Below are 19,503 nucleotides of genomic sequence, written 5' to 3' on the forward strand. Positions count from 1 at the left end.
GATAGAAGTTCAGAACTCATATATTAATATTTTCAGTTTCAAACAGATGTGATGAGTGATGCGACCGCAATCCCTGTTGTATTTCATATATTATTTCATTTATTTTGGTAATCAATTTCAACTTTCAATGGATATTACTCTCATTATCAGAATTCAAGTGAGTACATTATTACATTAATTACATTATTACATTTCTTACGCATTATGATTACTTTGTATAATCAGTAGATAAGATATGAAGGCCGAGCTATCAGAGATGAAAATGTGCTTTTAATGGTGTGTTAGGTGTGCTTCCTTCATCAGTCATTCATTTCCGTATTTGTTTTGAATTTTCTAAAATTCCGCCGGGAAAGTTTTGGTCTGTAGTGTAGATATTGACGATTTTGAGTTATGATTACTGGATTATATTTTCCACTGCTTCTCGTTAATACTAATGAAGTCACTAGAGCGATTTTTCTTTTCGATGCCAGCAAAAATAATGGTGCGCGGAGATGTATAATGTGAGTGTAATTTACCACTTATCGAATACAGTAACCAACGCTTCTCAAGTGCAGGTGACAAGCAGACCAAGATTCACAAGATATCCCATTCTACCGTGTCTCACAAGCGTTCCTTCCTGAAACACATTAAGCAGTTATAATGAAATTTCGTATCCACGGTCCTACTCAATTAAAAGGGAATGTAACAATATCAGGTGCTAAAAACGCCATACTGCCGATTCTATTTGCTTCATTACTGACGAAAGAACCAGTCGAGATTCAAAACGTACCCAATTTGAGCGATGTGGAATCCGCGATAAACTTATTGGAACATTTGGGCGTCAAGGTGGAATGTAATGGATCAGTGTTCGTAGATGCCAGCGTTATCAGTAACTATCACGCACCCTATGAAATGGTGAAAACCATGCGGGCATCATTTTGGGCGCTGGGACCACTGCTAGCGCGCTTTGGCCAAGGAGTAGTCTCACTACCTGGTGGCTGCGAGATCGGTTCACGTCCAGTAGATTTGCATATCAGCGGATTACAGAAATTGGGCGCTATCATCAATTTAGAAAAAGGCTACGTTAATGCTACGGTAAATGGTCGTCTGCGCGGTGCTTACATTTTCATTGATCAGCCGAGTTTCGGAGCCACGGTGAACATTATGAACGCCGCCACTTTGGCAACCGGTACCACAATAATTGAAAATGCAGCTCGTGAGCCGGAAATCGTAGATACAGCCAATTTCCTCAACACTCTAGGAGCGAAAATCACTGGTGCCGGTACTTGTAAGATTACCATTGAAGGCGTTGAACGTCTTGGTGGTGGTGTTTACCGAATCTTACCCGATCGTATCGAGACTGGCACTTACCTCGTGGCTGCGGCAGTCTCTCGTGGAAGCGTGGTATGCCATGGCACTTGTCCAGACAATTTGAATGCAGTGTTGCATAAGCTACGTGAAGCAGGGGCTCATATAGAAACTGGCGAAGACTGGATAAGCTTAGATATGCGTGGTCGAAGGCCAAAAGCGGTATCTGTGCGTACTGCTCCATATCCTGGCTTTCCGACTGATATGCAGGCTCAATTTTGTTTGTTGAATCTAGTTGCCGAAGGAGTTGGTATTGTTACCGAAACCATATTTGAAAATCGTTTCATGCATATCCCCGAATTGAGCCGGATGGGTGCAAAGGCGCAAATCGAAAGGAATAGTGTTATTTGTCGAGGTGTACAGAGACTGTTTGGTGTGCCGGTGATGGCAACTGATTTGAGAGCCTCGGCCAGTCTGGTTTTGGCAGGATGTGTGGCCGAAGGTGTGACAGAAGTGGATCGAATCTATCATATTGATCGTGGTTATTATCACATCGAAAAAAAACTTCGTGGAATGGGTGCCAATATCGAACGTATTGGCTCCTAGGGACACCATCCGAGGTGTATCATGAATATTTATGATGCGTTTCAAATCGTTATGATGTCAAAATAGTGCTGGTGAAGTATTTTTGTGGTGCGAAGGCGAAGCGACAATTTTAGTGGCCTAAGCAATATACAAGACTGCTGATCGTGAGTGCTGATGAATTGATATGAATCTGATTTCAGTCCCAACGTCTTTGCCCTGGTTGTGTTCAGAAATGTGGAAATTTTATGGTGAAAAATGTACCTACCTATCAATAAAACTATCGACGATTACATTTTCTGAGTTTTTCTTCCTGTTTTTGGCATTTACCAGTTTACCAACATTGAATTAGAAACTTAAAGTGTTGTAATGAAGGTCAATAGTGGATTAATTATGTATTTTGTTCTAGCTCTGAATATTTTATCAATTTTAAAATGTTTTATTCAATTTTTATCAAATTTTTCCTTTTTTTTGAAATTTCATTAATTTTTTGATAATGTTCTGTTTTTGAAATGCTAATTTGACTTCGTCCTATGTTTCATGCAATTTTTGCAAGATTTTATTGGATATTAATAATGTTTGATCAATTTTTATATCGAAGTACTATTTTCAGTAATTTTTCTGTATTAAACATTTTCTCTGGAATTTTCGATATTTTTTTGGAAATTAATTTTATAAACTTTATATTCATTTATAACCTTATAACGCGACTTTCATGTCTTTTTCACAACTTTTCAAGCATTTTCACAAATGTTTCACTCAATTTTCCCATTTTTTTTTTGGTGAATTTTGTAATAAGTAATTCAATGCCAATTTGCAATACCTTTGGCTGTGATAAAGTTCATTTTCGCTCCTTCTAGGATTTCCAAAGCACCTTGAAATTTCTGAAGAAAATTGAAAACCTGCAGCAGGTTTTCGAATGCTTCAAGAGTGGGTACATACCTGATACCGGTTAGCAAGTTGAGTGAGTTGATATGAAAAACTAATGAACTACTCGTATTTGTACCCAATTTGTTATTTTTAAATCAAAAAAAGAAAAAAAGTTGAAAATTATGTGCATGGCTTCTAAAAACATTAATGAAATACGTACCTATGGATTTTGACCATTTTCATTTGATTTTTCCTGTAACTTTCAAAATTGAGCTATTTTGGGTTAATTCTGAGATTTAACTCTTCGAAAAGATGTTAAATTCACGTTTTCAGGATTTCAACGAAGTATAAATCTCAGAATTTGACCCAAAATAGCTCAATTTTGAAAGTTACAGGAAAAATCAAATGAAAAATTATCAAGCACTTGCTAGTGCGTGTCAAATGTAAATTCTTCAATTTTTTCGAAAAAATATGCATAAACGCCATTTCTAGGGGGGCCCAAAGTGGAGGGTTCTAAAAAAAGGGTTCAAAATTACGAATATACAGGGAGCTTAATCTAACTTTTTCACCTAGATCATTGAATATATACCTCAAAACGTTACGTTTGGCGCAAATCGCAGGTTTCCAGCTATCCAGGGGTTCCCAAAAAACCCAAATTACAAAAAATTGGAAATTTGGATTTTTGAGTACCAGCGGAAAATTTTATTGAGCTCAAAATTTGGTAGGATGAAGGTGTTTCGGATACTAATATACTGTAAAAAGCTTTTCAGCGGGGTTCAGAAGGGTGAGGTCAAAATGGCGATTCCAAAATTTTCCAAAAATTGAACCCCCCCCCCCCGCATTTTTGCCCCTAATGGTCGAAAATAAGAAAATCACCCCGCATAACGTTTATCGAGTTCAAACAGATATTTTACGCTTAAAAAGTTTTTGAAAATGATACTCAGTGGTTCCTTAAATTCTTTTTTTATTCACAACTTTGGGAACCCCTGGAGCCCAAAAAATGATCATTTTGGGTTAACTAACCACGGATTCGTATTTGGGACATTTATTACAACATTTTAAGAGTAGTCGAGTCGATAACTGTGAGGGGCCCAAAAAGTAGCCTTATCGGGACTCCTCTTTTTTGTCTAAATTCATCATAGAGGTACCTAACAACCAACAAGACAGGGAATCTCCGGAACATTGTTATGAGGGGTCGGGAATGAAACGAAAATAAAACTTTAGTTTGTAGGTAGGTACTTTGTTCGTTGACAAATTCATAAAAGACAAATGTTTCATCCTCCCTCAAAAAAAAAACCTAAAAAATATGCATTTGATCAGGCTGAAATGAATTTTCAAAATGTGTGCTTGAATTGAAAGGGAGAGTCATTGGCATGATCGAAAAATGTCCAAGCGCATTTTTCGATTTTTTGGCGGATTTAAAAAAAATCATAGGTTTAAAAATGTGAAGAAGTCCAAATATTCTTCGAAATTTTTTCAGGTACTGAAAAAAAAATCCAAAAAAAGGCTCTAATCTTCGAGTAAAATGACTCTTTAAAAAAAATGCCCAAAGAATCCGTACTTTTACTTTTTTTAAATTCAACTTTCGCATGAATCGGATTTATTTTCAATCAGTAGCCCTACCATTATAATTTTGTTCAACATGCATGATCTGTGTTTCCCTTCCTGATTCGTTATTATAAAATTAATATTTTTGTTCTGTTTGTTTTTTTTTTTGCAGGTATTTCTCCTCCGCATACAGACACGATTACGGCATCTATATTCATTCAACTATAAGTTAAACTGGAAAAGCGGACGCGACGCGACGTAATCGCCTTAATTAAAATTTTTTCACGCGATAAATGCGATGGTAACGACGATAAAAAGGTCTCGAAACGTCGTATAACCTTCGCAAATTCGCGTGCGGTTCGCTACAATTTCGAAAAACTAGAAAGAAAAAAAAATATTACCGCGTTACGTGCATTATCCACGAAATGTTGCAGCTGATGAATGCATGCGAAATTATACGACAGAAAAAATCGTATCTACGTTACGATGAAGAGAGTATTCGACGCTACACGAGTCCTTATTCTGCGCTTGCGTTCGAAATTGCTCTTATTTTGTGTATAACGAATACGAAGAATTTGAAAATAATCCAGACGTGCTGTAGTCGTATTTCGTAAATTGTGATAGAAGCAGGTGATTTTCCATTTGAACAAGTCTTGCTGGGGATTTCGTAATTTACGGACAGGTACGTAATATTCTCGTGTGTAACGTGTTTTTTAATTCGATTTACTTCAAAAGCATAGGTATTTTTTTCATGGGCTCGCTAACGTTTCGAAAATTTCGACGGGTATAATTTTAAAATAAATATTATCTGGTGTCTTGGAAGTTTTCCATTTTATTATTCTGTTTACTTAAACGACATTGTTTTCTAAAAACCCTAGTAATTTTATTTTATAGATATTATTTTTTTACTCGTTGTAATATTTTGATTATTTTTTCTCTTCTGTGCCCATGTATGTAGGTACAGGACCGTAGGTGAAAAATGAAGCCAAAGCCATAGTTGGATATTCGCTTCGGAAACAGTTCTTCGAATTGCGAAGCATCTCGAGTGATTATTTTCGAATGATAGTTTATTTTCGAAGGAAATAATTCGCACGAGACATGGTTTAAGCTTGGAATTCGGATCAACGTTCCAGTAGCATTTCCATGTAGAAATAATGGCTTCCTTACCAGATAGTCCAGTTGACGAAGAACTCGGCTACGATTTGATCGACGGTGCACAACCAGTATCTATCCTACGACCGGTCGGAGGCTTAGATGATCTCTGCAAACAAACCAAATTCACACGTCAAGAAATACGCGTCATGTATCGAGGATTTAAGCAGGTAATTTCGCAAATTTCATTTACATCTGCGTACCTACCTTCGAGTCCCTCCAACCCCCTCTTTTCATGTAACTTGCAAGTTTATTCGCGTTATTCGCTATACCGTGTTAAGACAGGGCAATATGTACCTACGACTTTCGAGCTAAACGGCACACACACAGATTCTTGACGTAACAAATGGCGCCTTTTAATTACATTTTCTTCGGCTACATTGTCAAGCTCTGTGCTTTGTCGTTGTCTAGATACAACTTTGAAAGATTGAATTTTCAATAGCTAAACAAACTTTTAAGTATAATTCCTCTCGCTGTCTTTGTTTCATCGATTAACTTTTCAATATCTTCTATTGTTGCGGTAGTTTTCACTTCTGCAAAAACTGATTCATCTAGCGGTTAACTTTTATATACATTCTGGTACCAACTTCCATGCTTTATGATTTACACGTATATACGATGTAACTTTGGTAGGAAAGATACATTCTACTATATTCCATCTCATATTGAAAGTATATATACCTACTTGGAGTTAGATGAAGAGTTCTTTATATGCGAAAATATAAATTTAATGCTGATAAATAAATATCCCTTTTGCTCTGGCGAAGGAAAATTTAACCAAAACGGTAGACATCGAATGCCATAAATTTTTAAATTGCTCACTTCACAAGTTCTCATATCTTTATGGGGGCTTTCTCGCCTGCTTTTCGTTCTTGATGCTATGAAAAGAAGCAACGTTCGTCCAGCACGTCAAAAATCTTCTCCACCATTTCGACCAGTTTAATGAAAATCACCGAGCACCAATTCATCAGATGATATTCCGTGTGACAGATTCTATCAGAAATAATATTTAATATAAAAAAAGAAAGAAAATTGCCATACCATTTGAAGACTTATTCCTCGTATATATTTAAAAATTGTCCCATATAGGTATTATGGTAACGCTGTCGTGTTCAAACTCGTGAAAAATTTATCATCTAAAGAGTATCTAGTTGAAATGAAAGGAGAGAGAGAAAACTCGCTCGAGAAAATCATCCTCGAGTTATTAAAAATTCTATAAAAAATTTTTCTATATAAGCATGCCATTCGAAGCGTATGTTAACGCAATGTTTCTTTTCTACCGAAACATTGGATCATGTAGATATAAGAATAGGCTAACACCAACACAGAGAGAGAGAGAAATACTATACAAAAGAAAATCATGGCACGATAAAACAAAAAAACACATTTCAACTTTTTTTTTTTTAAAGCAGAATTTAATTCCTTTGCAGTATATATAAATCTTGTTCGAGAAAAATATGTCTTTTTGAAGTTAGCAAGGGTGATACGTTTTATTAAAAGATTAAATGATCTACTCATTAAATTGTATAAAGTTTTATGAAAAATGAATGCCTGGTTTTTTGGAAATATTCTTTCGCCAAGACAAAAGTATAAGTGTATTTTTTCGAGCTTCTTTATTGGTTAATTTCCCCTAGTCGAGGGCTTTTGGCTCCCCTTTTTTTTCCTTCGTCTTTTTGGAGCAAAATTTTGTTTCTTTTGAATGGCGACGACGCGACGACGATTACGAAATTAAAAATTAAGCGGTTTATGTAATTAAAGAACTTGTCAAGTTGAGGAAAATTTCGCTCACTTTGAAATTGTTTTTTTCCTTGTTTATCGAATGCTTGAAAAATTTTAACGCCTTAAGTAGTTATACCTACTCGTAGAACAAACGACGACGTCAAAAGCTGCACAGTTTTCTTGAGAAAAAAAAAAGGTAAAAAATACACTTTGTATAATTTTTGTCGTATTAGTTCAACTTGCAACCATTTGTGACGGAATTCCAACTCACAACTTGGGTGGATTCTGATCGAAGTTGAGAGCCTAAGGGACATTTTAAAGGAACCTTTTGCTTGCAGTACAACTGCCCAAAGCGGGCGATGTTTTTCGATGAGAACTTTTGCTATCTACTTTTATTTTCCAGTGTATATTCTAAGGTAGCCTACCTAGTTTTCAGTACACCGAGGGTTGAGTTTGATTTACGTTAGTGCGAAGCTATGTTGTCAAGTTGTGCAGTAATATTTTATTCGTCATTGTATTAAAAGAGTCAAGTTTGTAGGTATACTAATGAATAATGAAACAAATTTTAAGTGGGCATTTCTTCTTTTAAATGGAGTGTCTTTATTTTATTCTTTCGTGTTCTTAGTGTTAAATGAATTTTTCAACGAACTTGCTCGTTCCTGAGCATACCTATGCTGAGAAACGATAAGATATGCAGTTCAATTTGGTCCAAAGTAGAATGAAAATGGCGACGAATGGAAAACTTTTCAATTTATTTCGAGGCATGTACGAGTAAAAATTAATCGAGTTGTCGATTTTATTTTATTCGATATTTTTCGCCCGAGATTGCGAGATGAAATTTAATTTACGTTTTGCATTTTGTAGCTTGTTTATTTTTTATGTAGAAATTTAATCATTTGGAGGGTTTTGAAAACGCGTACCTATACCTATTACCTACCTAGCTGATTCGTTGAATTTTTCAACGAAATGCTTTTTATTAACGGATTGATTCTCGACGAGTCTTCAACTCATCCAATTGTGTGGAAAAGTTTATCTTGGTGATGAAAAACCAGAGTGCAGAAAGCCCACCTAGAAATTCAAAATTATTTTTTTAAACATCTGACGTCAAGTTTACATAGTTTTTAGTCAAGTGAATTAATTTAATGTGTACCTACTTGCCTAGTGCTTACCAACAAGCCCGTATCCAGGATTTTCTCCTGGGGGGTGATGAATGACTCATAAGTGAGGGACAAAAATCACAAAATTCCCAACGAGCTCATATGTATAAAAATTTCAATAGTAGGCACATTTCAGACATTTTCATGCTGAATTTCAGCTTGAAAAACGTGTTGATCAGAGTGAGGTTTTTGAAATTTATCCAGTAAATTGTTTATACCTACCTACATATTTATAATGAAATTCAGATAAGCACGAGCGAAGCGAGGGCAAAATTTTGGAAATTTGTCAATCCAAAGAGTAAAAAATACTACATTTCTGATTGTAAAATTGAATTTTCTGGATTCAACTTGACACGCCTCACGTCCTCAGACTTGAATTAGTAGTTTGTTCAACTAGGGATCGATAGTGATTTTTGACGATTTTCGAGGTTTATTGCGCAAGCGTCGCGAGGAAAATAATTCAAAATTGTCGAAAATCATTTTTATATACTCCTGAGTTGGATAACATATTTTTCGTTATGAGGGATAAAAATCCCAGTACCTATTCAATTCCAATAATGATCAGTAAGCTGGAGCAAAAGGAGCACTTTTTCTCCCTTATAATAACGAAAAATATACTTCCAGAAATTTCAATTTCAAAAAAGGAAAGCAAACAAAAGCATTGGAAATTCATAATTCAAGAAAGAAAAATAATTAGTACATAGATTATGCAACTACCTAGGGAGATAATGTGATTTTTAATGAATTTTGAAGTTTGTAGCAAATTATCTCCCTAGAAACGTAAAACAACATGATTTTTTTCCTGTGATTCAATGCAAGAAATCGTAGGAAATTATATTAACCTAAGGATTTTTTGGCCCTGGGGGGTGATTGTACCCCAAATCACCCCCCCCCTGAATACGCCCTTGCTTACCAATATTTTTATGTAATATATAAGTTTCAGTAGGGGCAATTCCAAACGCTATTTTATTTTCTTCAGGTGTATTGAATTTTTGAAATATTTTTTAGAGAACCTGAATTACTTAATGGAAAAATGTTTCGGAACTTAGGATCTACTTATTCATTTGAAAATTTAGAATTTTATGATATTCATGCACCCCTTCCACGTTATCAAATTAGTGCAATGTTTCTTTCAGAGTGAGTAAAATTTGAACAAAGATAATTTCATTTGGTTCAGTACTATACCTACTATTATTTCAAATCTGTGACCTCAAAAACAGTATAGGATCTTCACATTTTTAGCTCAATGGTATGCAATTAGATTGCGTACCTACTTCTGCAAAGTGAAGGTTCCCATGAAAATACCACCAATTTTTTTTTAGAATTTCCTCAGCGTTATCACATCTAAATTTAATTTTAAAATTTTGAAAATTGATTTCACACCGCCGGTTACAATATTGACAAAATTTTTCTATTTTTCGCACATCTTTTCTCAATGCAAGTAGGTACTTATTTCTCACTTTTGTTTCAATTTTTCACACTCTTCGAGTAGTGAAATCTTTCTAAACGATCAAAAGAGTGTTTCGATACCATATTTTAGTTGTTTGTAGTCGAATTTTTTTTCATCGTCATAATATCGTATTTTGATTCAGTGTATTGAATCACCTAAATTTTCACTCGTTTCGTAATGACTTGGCCAAATTTCGAAGTATTTGAAGCATGTGTTTCCAAAACGCACCAAGTCCATTTTCAAAGATTCTGAGGTTGCAAGGCCATCTACCTAACATAAAGTTGCGGCCCAAAATGGCTGATTTTTTGATCGTATGTTGTAGCCAAGACCAATTTGGGCCATTTCTACGTTTCCAAATTGTACTAAGTACCATGAATTTCTTATCAATATTTTTTTGGACTTGGTGCGTTTTGGAAACACATGCTTCATTTATTTTTTCGATTGAATCTAGAAAAACTGAAGAAAATAATCGATTAATGGGTGTACATATTTCAAGGGAGAGTTGACTGGAAACAATCTTAGATTTTTGGTAAATTTTGGAACCGAAAAATGGGAAACCTCCGCAGCTTATTTTTGAAAATAGGAAGTATCAAGTACTCGTATGTAAATCTTACTTGCATACCTACTTATTATGATAACGCTGAAAAAAAAAATTGAAACTCATTTTTATAATTGAAGGGCTAATTGTGAAAGTCGCCTTAGTCAGAACCAATTTTTGTACAAATCAATGAAAACGTTGTTGTCCTACTTCAATGGTAATGTAAAAAATTTATGGTCAAGTATTAAAAAAACATCTTCAACTATCCAAGAATGCATTACAATACTCATTTTTCCCTTTAAAATTTATGAAATATGAAAAAAAAATGTTTAAAGTTGCGTGAACAAAAAAATGACTAAGGCGACTTTCACCATTAGCCCTTCAATTAAAAACTTGACCTATAAATCCAAGATTCTAATTCAGTGAATTGAACAGCTCTGAAATGCACGCTTCTCGATTATATTAGGTACTTTCTTACAATTCGATTTTTTGTCTAAATTTTTTGCCCAAAAATTGTAGATAAAAATTTTCTAATTTAGCTACCTAAATCATCGCGAAAAGAGTGAAAATTGGGGTAATTTTACTGGTTAAATCCAAACATGACGATAAAAAAATTTCACATAGAAGAATCCGCCTACTGCTTTCAGTCAAATAAATAATTTACTGAGACAAACCCAGTCAAGTTTTACATCAATGAGTAATCAAAAGTTTCGCAGGGAGGTGACCATTTGACCTTGAAACTGAAAAATGAGCCTCTGGAGAGATAAACCAAAATGAAAATTTCCAAAAAATGCAACATTAGTGTTGAAATACGGATATATGAACATGTGCCCTCAAAACTCAAAATGAGCCCATAGTGAGGAAAACCAAGCTGAAACCCAAAAAATAAAATATTGGTATCAGAATGTGAGTTTTCTGAGTGCTGATTTTAATTTTAATTTTGATTTGATTCAAAAACTCGAAGCACATAGATATGTCCTTTGGCGTTTTATTATGAATGAAATTCTTAAATTTGCTATCAAGTTAATTTGACTGAAGTTTAACATACGTGAAGGTACCCAAAAATAGCAAAAACCATGTTTGTTTCCATAATGAGCCTACTTTGAGGATCCTTGGCTCAACCCCCTGTTTGGCTAGGGCTTTCAAAATTTTTCTTGGTAGTCTCTCACTGAAAATGAGAATTCAGAAATAAACCCGTGAATCCACCGTTTCCCCAGATAAATCCCAAACATTTTTTTCACGACGCGACTAATGAGTTCTCTGATCCGATTTCTCGAATTAATGTTTCCCTAACGATCATTTCCTCGAATGAAATTTTCCTCAAAAACATAACTTCCAAATGTAATCTGAGTGATAAAATAGAAGTTTTTGACAATTTGGACAGAAAACGAGTCTTTACTGCAATTTTGATGAAGAAGCAAGGTTTTTGTTTGCAATGTTGTCAAAAAAAATCAAAGCTTTTAGGCTAATCATGAGAAGTAAAAAACAGTTCTTTTTGGGATTTTGGCAAAAAAAAAACCTAAAATTTCTGTCAATCTTGACAAAAAAAGGGTATTTTTTGTATTACATATTGACAAAAAAATGAATTTTTTTGCAATTTTAGCAAAAAACCGAACTTTGGTACATTCAGGATAATGGGGTTGGAAGAAAGTGAGTTCGAAAAATTTATCATTCGGAATAATGGAAATTCAGGGGCATTCCATTTTGGAAAACATATTCGGGATAACGTTCGGGAGACAAATGGCAATTTCCTTTCAAATTTTCGTCAAAAAACAGGACATGTTTTTTTTTTACTTCAGATTGATGAACATTTGGCGGTAGAAATCCATAATTTTCAGATGCTTTTTTAACCCTCAAAAATTTACTTAGGTATTCATTTGCAAAATCGAGGGCAAATTTGATGATAGCATGAAAAAATGATATCAGACTTCATGAGAATCATTATCTATTTATGAACCGTAGTCTATTATACTTTGCGTGAGGATTACACGCGATTCAAAATGTGTTGACAGAATCTCGAAATTAATGAGATTAAGAAATCGCTGACTTTTGATTGCCCCGCTACCCACTCAGATAGATGAATAGACAAAAACCGTTTTCACGTGCATAAATATTTCACAGAGACAGAACTCTAATCACATTACGTATAATTAGTTTTGCATCGATCCGAAACTTTCAGTTTTTAAAATTTTACCTGGGTAAATTTTTCATCTAGCTCCCTGTGTAGAGCGAGGAAATTTTCAAAATCTCAAAATCAATTTTAAAAACCAAAAAATAAAAATGAAAATTTTTCGAAAAAATGAGTAACATTAGTACTGAAAAAAACTTTCAAAATAGAGTAAAAAATGTGGAAATTCTTCATTCTGAGATTAGTTTTTCGAAAGGTGGTGGAATTGTGATAATGTGCTTTGAAATTACCTTTCAGTTTTCACCACTCCAAATATTAAGGAGAGGAGTATTAAGAAAAATTTGAAAAAATTGATGTAGACTGACTCGTTGGCAGAAAATCTTACTGAAATCTCGATGCCTTCCTGGGGGAATTTTGACTAATGTCTTCGAAATTTCATAACTATGTGTAAAAATACCTTAATCTTCAATTTATTTTCTGATCCAACTACCCCCACTTCTAAACTCTTTACGTTAAAAATCGTCTCAATTTCAGCTTCAGCTTTCACGACGCCAACACACAATCGATTACGCATTAAAAATTTTCATCGTTCATGGGCTGAATTTTTACATCGCCTATGCTTGTAAATTAATCAAAAATACGAGCTTTGGTTTAGCCGGGAACACGTTCCGCAGGCCGTATATTTAACACTCGACGTCTATAAATTTTACACGCCGCGTATACAAATACCCGCGAGCTCGAGTCGAGTCGAGTCGAGTCGAGTTCGTTCGCGATAAATTGATATTCAAATAACAAAATCCATCGGAAAAAAATAAGGAAAAAACAAGCGTGTAGCAAAAAGTTGCGCGCATCTGCTGACATTGGCACAAGTTTTAATGAAAATTTAACGAGATTCTTGGAATAGTTTTACCCTTAGTGCCTCTGCCTCACGATGCTAATTCTTCTTTCGCCAAATCCACCATGTACTTTTACTCGTCGTATACCATACGAGTATACGCAGCCAGGGTGAAAAACTGAGTGAAAAGTTACACACTGGTGACTGGGTGCGGGCGAAGCGATGAGGCAAAAAAATGCCAAAAAGGCTAAGCAAACCGCAATGACAAGTGTTCGCCATTTTGTTGCCAACAAATCTCTGGTAAACAAGAAAAATTCACGTTTAATGGGATAACGGCGCGTACGTATACGAAAGTATACGAAGCAAATCGCATCCTCAATTCCTCATCGTAACACATCGTACACAACGCCGACATCGAAACGCCAAATTATTTATGAAAAAGAGGATTCTTGCTAAAAAGTATACGAGGGTAATTTCGATAAAACCGCGTATCACACAAAGCTTTAGGCAAAATAACCTCTCACCCTGTACGCTTAGAAGCAGCGTATATAAAGAAGCACTTCCTCGTATATCTATAAGAGTTTTATATGTATCTCTTTCTCTATCTCCGCGCGTATATCCGAGGCACATGAGCGTGAAGCAGGGTGAGAGGCAGCGAAAGATGATTCGGCACAGGGCACACGCCAGCTTCGTTTATGTAATAAATGAAGCGAAAAATCTCACGCGTCTTATTCGCGGCGAAATATAAACGCACAGTCACGTAACATCATATTTAAAATAATGAACTTTTACTAAAAACTACACGTTTTCTTCATTAAGAAAAACCAACTTTTCTCACAAGTCAAATTCGCTTTTAAACAGTTTACCCGAAAATACATTTATACCGCGGTAAGATACGTAGAAAAACAAGGCAAGAGAGAAAAAAAAACCAACCCCTCGTTTGGAAAACAAACGAGTCCGTGGTATCGTAAATGTAAAGAAAATTTTCTCCTCGGTATCAAATGAACCAAATGAATACTTTTCAAATTCTTATAACAATTATTCCAACGGCAAAAGCAAAGTATACTAAATTGATGCAGGGGTGGAATAAAAAAAAGGCAAAAGTTTGCGGTTAGTTTTACGACAACGACAACGATAGGTATACGATTAATACACGCGAAAAAGCTACGAGCAAAGGAGAGAAAAAAAATTTATTTAAAGATTCTCGCGCGTTTTTCTCGTTTACCTTCAATTTCGCAACGACGTAATTAGAATTTTAAATTATTTCAAATGAGAGTTGAATTTTCTCGCAAACTTGTTGCCGAGCCGACTCTTTTCGCGAAATCTGTTCAAAATGAATTTTTAATCTATCAAAAAAAGCTGGATGCTCGTCCTCATCCTCTGCACGAGCAGCGAAATTCGCCTCTTTTTCTTTTAAACGAATATCAAATTTTCACGCCATGGCACACTCCGCGCCCGGCCGCGTGTACTTCTCTCGTTCAAATTTCAAGTTTAAATTTCAAATTTACCGAGCTAAAGAAAAATGGAATAAAAAGCGCAGAAAACTTCGTCGCACTGAGACCGCGAGAACGTATCAACGCCTAGTGTTTTATATGAAAATATAATTCAATTTCGCATCCCTTTTAATATGGATACAGTTTTTGAGAGTTTTTCACAACTCTCAAGTATAAAGAATAAAGTATTCCCCGGATGTTGGAAAAGGGTTTTGGAATTATTCTTCTTCTGCTGCTGCTTCTTCTTCTTCTTCATTCCTTTGTTTATTTATTAGTTTTCTTTACTTTTTTTTTTATTTCTCGTTTTTAATTTTTCTCCATGCTTGAGCATTATTTGCGTTTCAAATTTTAGTTTAATTGTTCGTTAGGTTCGCTATTTTACATATTTTCTCACTCTTTCTTATTTTGCATTTATACGAGTAATGCATTTTCATTGTTTTATGCAATCTCGACTATTTTCAAGAGGTAAACTACCCGTATTCGAGAAATCAACGTAAAGTCAATACGAATCGAAAATTTTCTTTTTCTATTTGGTTGGTGTGGAGTCATGTCTGATGCTGCAGCAAATTTGTTAAAAATGAGAAAAAATGTTGTTCGGTTAGGCAGAATATGGGATGCGTGAATTTGGCTGGGTTGATTTTTTCAATTTTTTTTACTCCACCCTATTTGCAGGGATAAACTATGATCACAGAGTCCATTATCACAAATTTACTATTATACAGAAAAACGTGACTTGAAAATATTAAAGTTTAACAATTTTTCTTTGACATAGAGAGCACTTTTTTTTACCAAGTAACTATAAACGAAACGAAATTCAACTTGTAATTGAGAGTTCCCTGTAGAAATTTCATCAAATTTTTTGCATTATTTCAGTTTTTTTTTGGTGTGAAAAATTGATTTTTGGTTCTTGTGGTCTTCTGGTACCTAAAGAAAGTTTTGAGTGATTGTTTTTTTCAAAAATTGACGATTATGTTTCTGTTTTGATTTGAGAGATTATCAATTGAAAAAAAATCAGAATCGAGAAAAAACAAAAAGTGTTCAAAACAAAAATGTGCGTGAAAAGTTCTCTTTTTTGTCTTAAACATGTTTTTTTTTTTAATTTTGATTTTTAATAACAAAGCTTGATTTTTTAATTTTTTGTGGAGGGGGGATGAAAAATAGAATTGTAGAATTGTTTTGAAATCAAAAATTGTTGTGAATTTTTTAATTTATCCTGTTTAAAACACGCGGAAATTCACAAGTTTTGTTTGAAACAAAAAAAAAAGATCTTACTTATTTTTTTAAATTTAATGAGCCATATACAGCAACTTATCGGCTAGAGGCTCGCATTTACGAGTGAAAAGCTTAAAATTAGGTTATACAAGAAATAAAGTTAAGTATGTACATACAATTTCAAATTTTTTTATCTAATTTTGTTGAGATTAGAAATTTAATAACTTCATCTGTGTGAGAAGGGTTGTTAGAAAGGAGGACCTGAAGTTGGTCAGAACTTAGGTGTCTGGAGCGTTCATTCTGGTAGGAAGGACAGTCTATTAGTAAATGAGCAATGTTTAGGGGGATGTTGTTGCATTCTGGGCATAATGGTGGAGGCTGTTTAAGGAATATGAATTGGTGAGTGAGAAGGGAGTGGCCAGTCCGATGAATACGTAATTGTTTGCTTTGTTTCAAAAAAATTGAAATAAATCTAACAATTTTTTTAATAGGTTGGTACTTCTGAAAAAACTGCATTTTTTTAACCTATCATCTCTAACTTGCAATTTACTTGTCCTGATCGAACCGAAAATGGAAATTTGTTTGACGATATATGCTTTTTTTCCCTTATTAAATGTAGGGTTGATCAGTAAAAATTATGAAAATTAGTCCTGAAATAATTATCAGCGCCCACGTACCGAATTTCACCATTCTGCGGAGCCTCTCCAGCGAGATTTTCGATATCTATAGAATTTTTGAATTCCTCCAGAAGATGTGGAAATAAAATGTGGACTGCTAAAAATGAAATTGTGACTATTTTCAACCTGTTTATCCATTTTTTGGCCGATTTTCTGTATTTTTTTTTCAAGCATAAATTTTTGAAAATGGTCAATTTTGGATTTTCAAAAATTTGCTAAAAATCAAAATATCTGTTTGGTCAGCTGAAATTTTGGTTATGAGGTTTCAGATCATGCTTTTTCTATCATCATCAAAAAGTTTTATTTTATGACATCCGGCATCTTGGCCTTTAACATCAACAATCCAGCAACAGAAATTAAATTAACAAATGAGGAGCTTGGAATCAAAACTCACTTTTGACACCAAAAATCGATATGCGTTTTTTTGCGGATTCGGATACTTCTTCAATTTCTCTATCACCCTACAGAATCCATTTTTCCGAATTCGGCCCCAGTTCTTCACAATTTCGTGTTGAAAAGTGCCCTTGGAATCAAAACTCACTTTTGCCAGTGGCAAAAGTGAGTTTTGACTCCAAGCTATAAAAAAAACTGTATTTTCAAGGTCGCATGACAGTCTACAAAGCGAAAATAATTCAATTGAAACTTCGGAAGCATTTTCTGATTGTGAAAATAGCGAAAATGGTAGTTTTGAATTTGGAAGTTATGCAACTGAGGAGGTAAAAAATTGGATGTATTGAGTGCTCAAAACTTTTAAAGCTCTCTGGAGGCGGAACAAAATACTCTACAGAAAATAGAGAATTAAATTTCCAATCGACGTAATGTTGTTAGTTTTTTTCTAGGGTGCTTAGTTTTCGATATATTTGCAAAGGAAAGTATAATTTTTGGAAAAATTCAGCGCTCAAAACTTTTAAAGCTGTCTGGAGGCGGAACGAAGCATTCTACGGAAAAATTATATCGAAGAAAAGTGTAGAGAATTAAATTTCCAATCGACATAATGTCGTTAGTTTTCTTCCAGAAGGCTTATTTTTCGATATATTTGCAAAAGAAAGTAGAATTACCCTACCTTGGAATCAAAACTCACTTTTGCCAAACTTGATAGCCGTACCGCAACCATATGGCAACTTGAAAAAAAAAATTTTCTCATGGAATCCTATTTAGTGGTCTTACTTAAGAGCTCGACACACTTTGCGGCGTTTTTTTCATCAACGCACCAGGCGAAATCAGTTATTGTCGATTTTCTCGAAACTTTGTCCAATGGCAAAAGTGAGTTTTGATTCCAAGCTCCTCAAATAACAAAAATATAACAAGTTCAACAAAAAGATATCAAAATTTAACAAAGCGAAACATAATGTTATAACAAATCATAAATCTCTGCATGAATTAGGAACAAGAACAACTTTACACACATTTCTTCTTTATCTTCATGTATACTTGTATGTAGTATTTCAAATTTACCCCAAGTGTTTCTTTCTGATTTTCTCATATACTTTACATGATTCTATAATGTGTTGGACTGTCACATTCACATTACATGTGTCACATTTTTTGAGGGATTTTGCAGTAAAAAGTGATCAGTGTGTTAATGCAGTATTAGTCTGATTCAAATTCTGGCCAAAATCACCCCTTTTCTTCTATTTAATCTGTAGGAGGTATTTTTTGTTGGTACATATAATAAATTGGTAGATACTAGAGCTGAAAACTGCATTCACTAACAGCGGGTAACCACTGTACCCTTACTATAAATTCTCGCTACTTGCCAGTAGCTGGTAGCGAGTAGAAAAAATGTCACACCAGTTCACATTGTAACTTGTAGCATGTTGTATGCGCAGTGGGTGTACCAGCATTACGTCATCATTGCCAACAATCACTGTCAAACGTCAATCACATGCACCTACGACAGCGTCAACAGGTGCTGAAATATAACTCCTCCCACTTATGCATTATCAAATTTTGGGGTGCGTGCGCAGACTAAGTGCGAAAATGATTAGGTTGTGCTCACTATATGGTACTATCTGTATCCGAATCAACTTGATACCAGCTACTAGCGGGTTAGACCGGTATTTTAACCAGATACCGATAAGCGGGTAGCGTAACCGTGTTCAGCTCTGGTAGGTACTGTTTACAATAGCTTTCAATCTGAGGCATGTTGAGTGGGTCAAGTCCCATAGAAACTATCAGCTTTTTTGTTCTATATCCAAATGCTTGGTATGTGCCATATTTGTGTTGAAGGTGAGAGTGGAATATTTTGTGATGATTTATATGACCAGTATTTTTGGCTATTATTTGACATATTGTTTTAGGGCTAAATAGTTTCTTCTTCCTTGTAGAGAAGTAATTCCAGAATCCTCTGTATAGCAGCTTATCAAACTGAAATCAGCGATTACTGCGTCAGAAAGATCAAAATTAAGGCAAGAGTTATGATTTGTTATCCGTAGCTTACAAGATTTTTCGATGAGTGAAAATTTTGATTATTTTATTTGCCTATGTTGAACAAGGATAAAGCGTTATACCAAGATTTCCATTTTAGAAATTCCATTATTTTCATTTTCAAATTTATTTCTCATCCTTTGAAATTTTTGGACATTCTGTGTTTCAGAAAACAGTTTTTCTTGCAATTTAATTTTTTAGAATTTGGGCGAAGAGAAAAAATGAAAATTTTTGTGCGGCTTCAATTTTGTTTTTCCAATTATGGAGTAATTCCCCACATTTTTCTTCAATTCTCTTGAAATTGGATGGTTTGGCAATGGGAAGTCTACAGTAGCCTCAAATGACAGAATCCTATTTTCTTGTATGTATGTACCCACTTGTCAAATCCATATTGAAAGAATGAAATTCCATAAAAAAACTGATTTTTC

The 19,503-nt window shown here is 34.6% G+C and overlaps 2 protein-coding genes across 2 annotated transcripts in view; both read left to right on the forward strand.

The window, feature by feature from the left end:
* Positions 1-33: 33 nt before the first annotated feature.
* LOC135835687 (Kv channel-interacting protein 2) overlaps positions 34-19,503 on the forward strand; it is a 123,278-nt gene continuing 103,808 nt past the window's right edge. The window contains exons 1-3 of the mRNA XM_065350068.1: positions 34-157; positions 4,460-4,969; positions 5,246-5,609. Coding sequence (XP_065206140.1) covers positions 5,442-5,609 — 168 coding nt within the window. The 5' untranslated portion in view covers positions 34-157; positions 4,460-4,969; positions 5,246-5,441. The remainder of the gene's footprint in view (positions 158-4,459; positions 4,970-5,245; positions 5,610-19,503) is intronic.
* Positions 153-2,416, forward strand: LOC135835686 (UDP-N-acetylglucosamine 1-carboxyvinyltransferase-like). Its single transcript, XM_065350067.1, has one exon. It carries the CDS (start codon positions 640-642, stop codon positions 1,891-1,893), a length of 1,254 nt encoding a protein of 417 aa, XP_065206139.1. The 5' UTR covers positions 153-639; the 3' UTR covers positions 1,894-2,416.

Source organism: Planococcus citri, chromosome 2 (assembly GCF_950023065.1).
Source record: "Planococcus citri chromosome 2, ihPlaCitr1.1, whole genome shotgun sequence".
NCBI classification, from domain to species: Eukaryota; Metazoa; Arthropoda; class Insecta; order Hemiptera; family Pseudococcidae; genus Planococcus; species Planococcus citri.